The sequence below is a fragment of the Volvox carteri genome (assembly GCF_000143455.1).
Source record: "Volvox carteri f. nagariensis unplaced genomic scaffold VOLCAscaffold_60, whole genome shotgun sequence".
NCBI classification, from domain to species: Eukaryota; Viridiplantae; Chlorophyta; class Chlorophyceae; order Chlamydomonadales; family Volvocaceae; genus Volvox; species Volvox carteri.
In genome coordinates this window covers 482133-494246 of record NW_003307603.1, presented here as the reverse complement: position 1 = coordinate 494246, position 12114 = coordinate 482133, and the positions used below count along the sequence as shown (strand labels likewise).

General features: G+C 57.5%; 2 protein-coding genes across 2 annotated transcripts in view; one reads left to right on the top strand and one right to left on the bottom strand.

Annotated features, from left to right (window-relative positions):
• Window positions 1-3227: 3227 nt before the first annotated feature.
• Window positions 3228-9746, bottom strand: VOLCADRAFT_97388 (uncharacterized protein; the record flags this gene model as incomplete). The annotated part of the gene is made up of 7 exons (XM_002956327.1): window positions 3228-3728; window positions 4005-4679; window positions 5235-5409; window positions 5938-6002; window positions 8803-8892; window positions 9110-9370; window positions 9594-9746. The coding sequence occupies 7 exons, from the start codon at window positions 9744-9746 to the stop codon at window positions 3228-3230; spliced, it is 1920 nt and encodes a 639-aa protein (XP_002956373.1).
• A 2267-nt stretch (window positions 9747-12013) lies between these two features.
• Window positions 12014-12114, top strand: part of VOLCADRAFT_97387 (uncharacterized protein) — a gene marked incomplete at both ends in the record, with an annotated part of 5028 nt that continues 4927 nt past the window's right edge. Inside the window, one exon of the mRNA XM_002956386.1 lies at window positions 12014-12068. Within this exon, the coding sequence (XP_002956432.1) occupies window positions 12014-12068 (55 nt within the window). The remainder of the gene's footprint in view (window positions 12069-12114) is intronic.

Sequence of the window (12114 nt, the reverse complement as noted above, 5' to 3'; positions counted from 1 at the left end):
TCGCCACGACCACTGGCGCCGGAGCAGCGGCGGCGTCGCCTTCTCCCTCGCCGTACGCTCCTAGCATTGCATCAGAAGAGGGCTCTGAAGCCGATAACGGTGGTGCTGCAGCAGCTGCGTCTGCTGCTGCGGCGGCGGCCGCACATGCTGCCACTGTTGAGGCGGCGGAAGGCCGCAGCCGCCGCCTGGCGGCCCAGCTGGAGCGAGTGAGGTCGCAGCTGGCGGTGATCGACCGTATGGCGGGTCACGTGGGTCGCTGTGAGGCGCGGCTTCGGAGCTGTGCTGCCCTGTTGTGGAGCTCCAGGGAGGAGGACGCGCCACGCCGCTGGGCCGCACTCAGCGATCTGACGCGCTTGGCAGAAGAATGCGCCGCGCTGCGGACGGAGGCGGGGCTGACGACACCGGCAGCGGCGGCGGCGGCATCGCCTCCGGCGGGGCCGCTCTCCCCAGACTACTTGCTGCCGCCAGTAATTCCGCTGGCGCTGGTAGCGGATGCTGTAGTCGATGTCGGAGCGCTCCGAAACCTCCGTCAGCAGCCGTACCCTTATCAGCAGCAGGGGAGCCACATCCACTACCACCCTGGCAACGGAGGTGGCGCGGCTGCGGCTGTAGGCGCGGCCACGTCGTTGGCCGAGTACGACAGCAGCGTCGTATGCACGCGCGAGGCGGGGGGCGTGCAGCGGCGCGTAGCAGAGGTGCTTGTAGGCGCTATTGAGTTCGGGGTGCGCTCCCTGGAGCAGTACAACCACCAGTCCGCCCTGACATCAGTCATGTATAGCTAGTTACTTAACTATCTTAGGCTGTGAAAGGGGGCTTCGACTGCTAGGTCGCTAGGAAGCCTGATACCTGAGGTCAATCTGCTGGCCCATCCAGACAAAGAAGGGCAGCGGAAGGGGACCCGCCTCGTGGGAAACATCCATATAGCGTACGGGGCTTAGGTCTTACCCCAGTCCAAGGCTGAGGGAGGCATTGTCGAGGCGTGGGAAGGCTCCGACGAGACTGATACGACCTTTGATTATGACCGACCGTGATGAAGATATTTAGAGAGAAAACAAGCAGCTCCCGTGCTAGGGCTCTGCGAGTAGCAATACTCGCATGGTTGCGAGGCGGGAGGGGAGGAGGAGAAGAAGGAGTGTTGTTGCGTAACGCACATGCATACGGATGTCGCCATCTTGGGTGTGGGTGGGGGGAAGGGGCTGTAAGCTCTACTGAGCGGTGCCATTACCGGACGCAGGAGCAGCGGAGAATAATTCGTGCAGTCCTGTAATTTTAACCCCTGGGGTTTAGTGGGTAGGTGGCGTCGACGCCATGCTGGTGGGATATCGGGCATGATTTCAGTGGCGACGACGAAATTTAGAATTATGAGTCTCTCTTTTCATTACCCGTTCAAACCTCCCATACGCCCTCATTGGATTTTGACGTACCCACCATCCGATTTCACGATGAAGGCCAAACCTAAATTGCCACAGTGTGTGTGTGTGCGTGTGTGTGTGTGTGTGTGTGTGTTACTCTTACGTTGTGCTGCGGTAATTGCCCAGAATTGCCAGAAGAACACATCTCAAGACCTCTTCCCGTTTGGGAGGTTCTTCGCTGCCTGCCTAACCTTGTACAGGGTGAAAGGGGCACTGACCACTTCAGCGGCAAGCTCCTCCTCCCTGGCCCTCCAGATTCTGACATCTGAATGTAGACTGTGACCATCACCAGTCACATCACAGCCGTTGATGTGCAGCTAAGAATCCTCTAAGCAGCGACTAGATCGGCTTGACCGGCCTGACCCATCGTATCTAACCGCTCAAAATGCACTCTTCAACCCACCGGCTTCAACAGGGCAGCGAGCCTCCCGGGATCCTCACAGCTGGGTCCATGCAGCTTCTTCCTTGGGTCGACTCGACACTTCTGGACTAAGTCGCGAATTACGGCCCTCCCTCCCAACATTCCGCCCGCCATACACCCCGCCATACACCCATCCCTCCCCCCATTTCCCTGCATACATCTCTCCCTATGGCATCTAAGGGTCGATAACCGACCGGTTAGATATGACCCACACCTTACTGGTCGGTAACTTCGGGTTTTGCATACACACACACACAAACACACGCACACACAACACAGCGGGTTCAGGGCTTTGTAGAGCTAGGCGTGCCCCAGCGCGGCTGGGACAGCGTGGGCCCCGACCATCGGATTTTATCGGTGGTGGACGGGCGGCTGTGTTGCGTACAGCCAGTTGGGCTGGAAGAGGAAGGGGAGGGGGAATAGAAGGGGTGCTGGGAGGACCCCGGTAGATGAGGTATCCCGCTGGGCGGGGAGGGGATAGCCCCGCAGGGTTCTTCTTTGTTGGGTCTGGGTAGAGGGCTCTTCGAGGGAGAGGACTCGCCTCGCCACAGATTGCACCAGGCAGGGAAAGTGGGGTTTTTTTTGAGGGGTCGTTGCTGTAAGGCTTGGGAGAAGTCGCAGGCGCAGGGGTGGCTGTAGAGCAGACTGGGTGACGCTGTGTGAGTTGTGCCTCGAGTGGTGTGGTTTGGTGCTGCCTCGAGGCATCCCTAGCCCCGTCGGTGAACTGATGGATGCTAGCCTAGTCCGTGTCTGGCCCCCGTCGTGTGCACTCGATAGGTGGTTAGCGCGAGTATCTTGAACCCAGCCCGCTTCCCTGCAAGGGAGAATTGGGTGAGAGACCGAGCTTTATACTACGGCCTCGTGCTTTAATAGGGAGGGGTTTAGGGTATGTACAGGGTTTCCGGGTTTCCTCTTAGTGAACCCTCATCCCAAGAAACAGATTAGGCCGGGGAGGGAGAGGAATCTTGTTTCGTGTTTCAGGCTCAGTGCGCAAACTTAGTGCGCAAACTTGCGTGACTCGCTCGCCTTGACTCGTGGGAGCGTGCGCGCGTGCGACGCCTCCCAACCCCGGGGAAGGAGAGCGGAACCAGTGGACCTGCGGCTCTCGGCTGCTAAGGAGGGGACAGAGGCCCCTCTCCTGTCCGCGGGAGAGAGTTAGGCGGCCTCTCCGTTGGAGCTGGGCAGCAGTCCCTGGCCAGTGTCAGGCCCGATCAGATACTTGTAACGTTCACACACACACACACACACACACACACACACACACGCACACACACACACACGCACGCACGCACACACACACACACGCACGCACGCACGCACGCACATATATATACACATACACACACACGCACGCGCGCGCGCAGACGCCACATAACCGCATACGTCTCTATTAGCTAAAATTGCGCAGCAGCGGCTCGCAGCCCCGCCATCACAGCCGCCCCCACCACAACGTCCTCCCCACAGCCTCCTCTTCCTCCCCATTCAGCGGCGCCATCCGCACCCCCATCCACATTGCCACCCTCATCTGCTCCACTTCCTCCATTCTGTCCCCCCTCCCCCCCCTGCCGCCGCTGCCGCCACGGCCACAAGCCCCCTCGCCACCGCCGCCGCTGCTCCTGCGCCAGCAGCTCCTGAAGCACCCGCCGCCGCTGCTTGCTGACGCCGGCCTTGTCCTGAACCGCCGCCCGCAGAGCCGCCCAGTCTACGGGGCAACCCACCGCCAGTAGCACTTGAAGCGACGCGACACACATGTGCGCGTTGCCGGGGCCGCTGGCCAGAGCAGCCTGTGTGAATGTACGGCCGCAAGGACTCCAGGGGCACCCCAGGCGGCGCAGGTGGCGCAAGGTGGCGAGGTCGGTCATGGCCGCTGCCCGGATGTACGGCTCACCATCCTCCTGGAAGTTTGCATGGAGAGCGGACAAGGGAGAGGAGCGGGATGCGGTACGGGGTACGGAAAGAGGAGTTAAGCGGAGGGGGACGTGCCGAACACAAAATACGGTGCGGTGCGGCACAACACGTTACGGCGGCACGGTACGGCACACAAACAAGTAGTGGACGAGCCACCATCTATCACCATTCAATGCATCGGAGCACCAACATGGATGGCCTCTGGCACGACGCAGTAAATGGTACGGCAATGTACGGCACAACACCGGACAGACGTGGCTCACCCCCATGGGACATCCGTGTCGTGCCAGCCATTCCAGCTGTACCTCCCCGCCCGCGTACGCAGCCGCCGCAAAGGTGCGGGCGTCCCATGGGCATGATCGCTCGTACAGCCACGTCATCACCCGCAAATCGCCGTATTGCGCCGCTAGCTTGAAAACCCCCGCGTGCAGCTCCAAGAGTCCCTGCTCGTACAGCCACGTCAGCAGCTCCAGCCGGGGGACCCATGGGTCATTAACTGCTGGCGGCAACTGCCGCGGTCTCTGCGGCTGTTGCAGCGGATTTCCCGCCAGTGGCGGTAGCCGCGGCAGGTTCAGCGGGCAGCAGCCCATGACGGCCAGTACGGCAAGTTCCTTGGCCAGCTCCGGAAACACCACGCCACCGCTGACGAACGCTGCCGCCAGTGCCGGACATAGCTGCGGCCGCTGCTGTCGTACTGCGTCCGCGGTGGTGACAGGGACGTCGCCGGTCTGGGTTGGAAGGTCCGGCGCCGGGCCTGCAGCCGCCGCGGCGGCCGCTGCCGCTGGGCCGCCGTCGTGAGCGGCGGCGGCTGCGGCGGCTGGGGCCCCCAACGCTTTGATTTTGTCCACCAGCCACTTAATGACCGGCAGCTTAACCCCCAGCACAGCCATCTTCAGCACCCGGGTTTTCGTGACGGGGACGCCGTGGGACTGCAGCAGCTGTAGAACGTCCCGTGCCCCCACATACATACACACGTACATACATCAATTACGAGGTCCAGATGCATACAGGCGTATTTACATAGGAAAACAAAAGCTCGCCAAACGGAAGGCTCTGAACTGCCGAAACGGTCGTTTCAGCGCTCTCTCTCTTTCTCTCTCTCTCTCTCTCTCTTTCTCTCTCTCTCTCTCTCTCTCTCTCTCTCTTGCGGACTTTTCTGTAAATGTAAAAGCGGTTCTGGGCAGCTAGGTTTAGCGCTAGGAAGGAGACGACATTCCGTCGTACGGGAAAAGTGACGATGTAACGATAATGGACGGAATAAAGCCAGCTGAAGGACGGTGTACGTATCTGTGTATGTGTGTACGTGTGCCGAGTGAGGCAAGCGGAACGATGCGATGCAGGCCGGGCGGGAAACGCTCTTGGGACAGTGAGCAATGTGCGGCTCCAGCTGAGCGCTCGCCGGAAAAGAAACGAGGTTCAACTACCGGCAGCTTTAACCCGTCAATCAATACACCGAAGCCTGCAGATCTCCCCCGCCCACACACCCTACCTACCTCAAGGGCAACCAAGCTGCCGCCCAGCGCCGCCGCACACGCCAGGTCCACGAGCTCGCCCTCCCGTACATGCACGTCCAGTCGTACACCGCCGCCGGGGCCGAGCAGGTACCGTAACGCAGTCAGGTTACCGACGCGTGCCGCCGCCTGAACAGCCTTAACTGTCATGGGATATCTTCGCCGCCGCAGCCACATTAGCCGACCCAGGCAGGTGTTGTTGCTGCTACTGCTACTGCCGTCCTCCGAGCCGTCGCCGTCGTCATCGCCCTCCCCGGCAGGTCGGCGGTCACCGATGGCGACTACTCCGCCGCCACCGGGGATGCCGTTGTTGCTGCTATCGTTGAACCCGCCGCCACCGGCGCCGCCACCTGCGTGTGCTTCGTCGGCCGCGCCGCCGCCTTCCCCCGGCTCCAGTACGTCTGCAGCATCCATCACCCTGCAGGTTACGCGTTATGGGGATTGGTGATGAGCGCACGACACGCAAATGTGAGATGAATGAACACGACATGAACGACAAGAAATCCTTAGGCGGAGCGCTGCATGGAACAGATGTGGCATGTTCTCAAATGCGAATTGATGATGGATCGTGTGAAGGTTGTTCTAAATCAGCCCATGGATCTTGGCCCCCTTCTCCCGCCACTTCTCTCCCTCCAGCCTCCCCCGGCCTCACCCCCAAACCCCACAGGCCAGCACCCCGCCCCACCTCTCCACCACCCGCTCCGCTGCCTTATTGCTGCGATTGTGGCCCTGCGCCTCCAACCACATCACCTTGCGGCGCCAGTCGGGCGTGGGGCTGGCGGCGGCATGTGCGGTTACATCTTGCCATAGCCACTCGCCCGCGGGGAGCAGGTTGGCCACCAGGTTCTGCCGCGGCAAAGATAAGTATATAATAGGATTTAGATCTACAAGTGAGCCAAATATGGATTCTGCTCGGTTAGCTCAGTCGGTAGAGCGCACGGCTGTTAACCGTAAGGTCGACGGTTCGATCCCGTCATCGAGCGATTAGAAGTATTTTCCAAAACTCTGATACATATATAATGGTGACTGGTGACTTTCCACACCAGTTTACCAAAACGTTGGTATCGCCAATTTTGAAGAAGGGTGACCCGTTGGTGGCAGGGCATTGCAGTGGGAGGAGCATTTGCAAGGTGCTATGGGGCAGTGGCAGTGATTCTCCACGATCTGGTACATGCCGGGGAAATACTGGACCTACGGCACCCATGCCAAGCGGGTTTCGGGCGGGGTTTCGGTACCGCTCCTCACCTCTTTGTCACGCAACACCTGGTCAAGGACATCGGAGCGCGGGGCAGCCATTGTTGAATAGTACAGATTAACTTTGAGAAGGCCTCTTCTTGGTAGGGTGTCCCGAAAGCATATGTGACTTTGGTTGCAGGAGAGGGGGGTTGGCGGTTCCATGCCAGATGCTCTGGGATAGTGCCCATGGTGATAAAGGTGAATGAGGAAGCGGGAGGAGAGTGTGAGTCTAAGCAAGGAGTGAAGCAAGGGTGTCCTCTATCTACAGAGCTGTTTGGACACTCCTACCTGATCGGATTGATACGCATGACCTTGTAGAAGCTGGAGTACGTAAGCGTGACACACCCCTTGTGGACAGCATGCGCGTCTCCATACTGCTGTACGCAGACGATGTTGGTCTGCTAGCGACGTCACTAGAGCGAATGTCTGAGTTGCTACATCTCGTAGACTTGTTTTGCGAAGCCTTTGGGATACGACCAAATGTCTCAAGGTTTGTTTTCGCATATGATGGCACCAGCAGTCGGAACGTAGCGAGAGGTGTCAACAGTTACGGCTATCAGGCCAGGTAATACCTGCCAAAGATAGCGCTCGCTATCTGGGCTTGGTATACGGGCCAGGACGGCCTTTTAGCGGTGCCGTCAGCAGTTATGTGACACAGGACGGACCGCTATGTTTTTACTTGAGTGCAAAGCTGGACAAGTTGAAGCTGTTTGGCCCTGACGTGCGAATGCGGTGTCCTTCAACCCGAGTCCGAGCAGTTCTGTTGTATGGCTGCCGGGCATGGGCTGGCAGAGGCTGTGGGGAGGCCGTGGACAGGGCGAGAAGGCGGCGGGATAAAGCCAACCTTGCGGAGGGCATGTTCAAAGCTTGTTTAAAGGATAGCGCAGTCCAGCTGCAGATTATGTTCATGAGGCAGGTAGTGGGGGCGGCACGGCCATCCCACCGGTTGTTGTATGTGGAGCTGGCTGAGCTCCCCTTACAGTATTACGTGGCGAAACAAATCCTCCGTTTCTGGAACCGCCTTCCAAAGCAAGTAAGGTCCATTGCTCATGCAGTTTTACGGGACCGATGCTCTGACCAACCCAGAGGGTTGGGGAACCTCGATGCTATCGCTGTTTTCCTTCTTGGAGTGCAATATTTGGAGCGGAATACCGCAAGAAGTCGTGGGGGTAAAGGAGCGTGTTGACTGGTTGTTGAGTAGACCTCTACCCGAAGGAGCGATGATAACGGCACTAAGACAGCGTTTGATGAGCGGCTGGGACCATGCGCATCTGACTGTCTTGCTAGAGGAATACCCATCAGATGGGAGTACAGATGATGAAGTATGGAGGGGCTGCCCTTTTCGGGAGCCGCAGCCGTTATGTGGCCAACACATGCTACGGTTTTCATTCCTCGTTTAGCACATCGTAAGCTAATGCAGTTTCGTTTATGTTGTTGGGCATTTGAGGCAAATAGAGCACAAGTACCATGTCCCCAGGGCGCAGCGGTTTTGCCGCTGTTGTGGCACCAATTGCCAAGTCGATGATGATAACACGTGTTATTGGAATGCCCAGCCTATAATGATATTCGTGCAGAAGAAAGATTCGATTATCAACAGAGCATTTTGGAGTTCATGAAATGGGAGCCAGCACGTCTGGTGAGGATGTTGGAGCATATGTGGGTTCACCGCAAATCAGTTATCCCCGTTGGGCGCTAGACTGGGCTGATAGTGCGGTGTTTCCTTTTCTCCGTGGCTTTTAGGCGTTTAGGTATTTTGCCCTTGGGCCTTCGGCTCGTATGGGTAGAGTTCTATAGGTATGGGGTCACGCAACCCCAAACATGTAACACACACACATACACACACACAGAATACCACGCCAGGCGTGCTGCAACGGCGGTCCACCCCGTGCTGTCGCCTTCTCTCTACCTCCCATCGATGTTGTTTAGCACTCCGGGGCACTCCGGGGCGACTGCGGTGAACCTCCTCTGAACACGACTGCATCACCCAGGACGGGGAGATGGCGGTGCTTCCCCTCCTCGAGTTTGGGAAATCGTATAACTTGAGCTTAGTCGCCAGCCGCTACTCTTCCTGCCTTTATTACCCTGAACAACATCTTGGCAGGTCTGGCCATTTCGCAGTTCGCTACCGCTACCTGTCGACATCGCTCCTTGTATACCCACCGCAGTTGCGCAACCGCAGCTGCGCAACTGCAGTGCACCCTTCAACCATGAAGCCTTACCCACCAACCCCTCTTGTTGCACCCATTCGCCGCTCGCGGCAGCTACCCCTTCCCCTCACTTCTCCAGCTACCCCTTCTCCTCGCGCCTTACCCACCTGCAAGGTGGCCAGGTCGCACCCCTCCGCAACCGCCTCCAAAACGCCCATGATGATCTTGGGCTTGGGCCCGCGCCGCTTGCGGAGTTTCTGTACACAGGCAAGGAAGTACGGAAAGGAGTACGGCACGGTATGGTTATTAAGGTACGGCACTATTTCATCAGAGATTGGATGCGGACGGCTGGTATGGATCGGAAATACACACTGTACAGCGTATCTCATCTTTCATATGAAACATGATGCACCACATATTGCATCACACGCCATCTCCGTCCTCATGTCTCAGGTCACCATTTCATCCGCCCACCTCTAGCAGCCAGCGGTACAGGTCCAGGTGCCCTGCTTCCGCCGCTCCGCACAATGTGCCCAGTCCCCAGCTTCCGCCGCTGCCTACCACCCACTGCACCAGCCGCAAGTCGCCTCGCTGTGCGGCCGCGCAGGCAATGTTGTGCGGCCAGGGCAACCCCTGCTGCCGCAGCCACATGCACATCTCCAAATGGCTCGCGTCCGCTGCGAAGGTGAGCGTGGCGGAGTGGGCAGGGAAGCGCGCCTTCTGGGACAGCAGGACCTGTGGTTGGTTTCCAGGGTTTTAGGGTTTTGGGGTTTTTCCACTTGTCAGGCGGACGAGGAGCAGCAACTGCTACAGTCGGCCGATGAAAGGTCAATGCATTGTTGTTGTAGGCCCAATAGGCCGCCGCACCGCCTCACCGCCGCACCGCGTCCCTCATTACAATCCATCATGTGCACTTGCTGCTTATCCGTCCATATCATATTGACCCCGAAAACCTGACCTGCATGTTGGGGATGCTGCCACTGGACGCCGTACGCAGGAGCAGAGTCATGCGCTGTAGCCACGTAAGCTGCCGTACATCGCCATTGCACCGCAAATCGGTGGCGTCGGCACCGGCATTGCCGGCCCCAGCGCTGTCGCTGGCCGCTGCCATGTCGACTGCCCTCTTCTGTCCCCAGCAACGCACGAAAAAATGGTGTGGTACGGGCTCTTGTGGCCGTACTGTGGTGTATTGAGGCCCGCGGAACTGAATCGCCGTGGCTTTGTTAACGAGTCGGAGGGTGCAGGCTATCTCGTTGTGGGGTAGGTACTCGGCAATCCGATACACTAGGTCAGTCAGCCAGACACGAGAGGGGTCGGGGGACGGGGAAGGCGGCGCGGACGTCGACGAAACAACATCAGCTGCTGCATCTGCTGCTGAGCCCCCGCCAGTCAAGCTTCTGCCACCGGCTGATGCGCTCCGGGGTGAACGCGAGGACGCGATTGTCCTTGCGGGACCGTAGCATCGGCAGAGAAAGAACGTTTGGCGCTTTTGTTTCGAAGACGTGGCAATTTTATGCGACGGCCCGCTCGCCGGAAAGCTGGCTGCGCAGCCCATTGAGTGTGCAGAAGCCCAAGCTGCCAGGGACGGACATGGAACATGGTGATGAAACACCGGCTTGAAAATTGGTAAATTAATATAACAGGAACAAATATATATATTTTGCTACTCGATCGCAGTTTGGACAAGGCAGCGGCAGCAAAAGGAGGTAGATGCGGAGCTTACCTTCAGTAGGCTTCGAGGTCAGCCGGAAACGGACTTCGGCACGGACTGCAATAAATTCTTACATTAAAGGCGATAATATATGCAATAAGTTTCATAAGCTGCTAGAAACTACATGCAGTGCTCCCAGCCGTCGCTTGGTGATAGTGGACCTTTTTCCGACAGCAGAGGGCGTGAAGCAGGATTGAACGACGAGCACACGCTTTTCGGTTCTGTTCTCTTCGGTTTTGGGTACTATTTGACGCTCTAAACGTGGCCCTGCTGACGATATGGCTACTGGGGATATAGACACCGCCGCTTGCCGAAGCTTTATGCAGGCTACCTCAGTCTGCTCGCGAAATCACTTTGGTGCTAATTAACTAACTGCTTTGAGTGGTCAGAAGCTTTTGGCTTAACCGTCAATGTCCGTTATTATCAAGTGAGTTGTTGTTGTTGTTCATTGAGCCCAATTCGCAGATACGGCAACAGGTTTATGCCCTCAATGCGCATACGTTTTTTCTCCATGCGGATGCCATGTAAGACCCGTGCTCGTTGTTTGGGGCTTTACTATGGGCCGGACGCGCCTTCTATGTCGTGCACGGATGAACTGGTTGTGGCTGGTAGGCGAGTTATGTATGCCCCTCGCACTAAATTGCATAAAAGGGTTTAAACTCTGCGGTCGGATGTAGCTCTGAAGTGTTTAAATGCACCACAGGATCGCTCTAACCTTAATTATGGAGCGCAGGTTTGGGGCCCGGATTGCACCCCGGCAGTCTTGGAAAAGGGATAACCCTCAAGGATGCGAGTAGATCTTAGGGTATAACCATTTTGATGCAGCAGTGAAGGACAAATTGGTTAAGCTGCAGCAGTGGGGTTCATGCGTACCTTAGGCGGGGTCACAGCGCCACAAGCACTTCTTGTTTAGTGCGTGTCGTCGGCAGTTATGTGATACAGGTCGGTCCGCTATGTTTTCCTTAAGCGCAAAGTTGGACAAAATGAAGCTGTTTGCCCCCGACGTGCGAATGCAGTGCTTTGCAACCCAAGTCCGAGCAATTCTGTTGTATGACTGCCAGGCGTGGGGCCCTTTTGCGCTGGCAGAGGTCGTGGACAGGGTGGGAAGGCGGCGGGATAAAGCCAACCTTGCGGAGGGCATGTTCGAAGCCTGTTTGAAGGATAGCGCAGTCCAGCTGCAGATTTTATTCATGCGGCAGGTAGTGGGGACGGCACGGCCATCCCACAGGCTGTTGTATGCGGAGCTGGCTGAACTCCCCTTACAATATTACATGGTGAAGCAGATCCTCCGTTTCTGGAACCGCCTTCAAAAGCAAGTGGGATCCATTGCTCATGCAGTTTTACGGCAGGAGATAACCGATGCCCTGACCAACCCGGAATGGGAGGGTTGGGGAATCTCAATGTTACGACTGTTTTCGTTGGCTTAGACGCGACGGAGCGAAGCGACCGGAGCTTCTAAGGCTGGTTCTGTGGTACTGTCGTACAACTGGTTCGCAGTGGTGACTTCGTTCTTGCTGCTCTCCTGGTGAAGCCATTCTGCCTTCACGCAGAAGAGCATACAGCCTTGTCCAATAGTCAGCGTGACAGGCTGTACTTGAAGCCTTACCATTTTAAGTTCCGATCTACACCTTTTCGAGTTCTTACGGTTCCGACTTTAATTCCTTCAAATGTCAACTATTAATGACAATGCGCCATCGACAGAGACCGTAGCCACCGTTCCAGGTGGGGCTGGTGGTGGGTTGGGCGCCATTGGGTCCTCCCCGCCGGC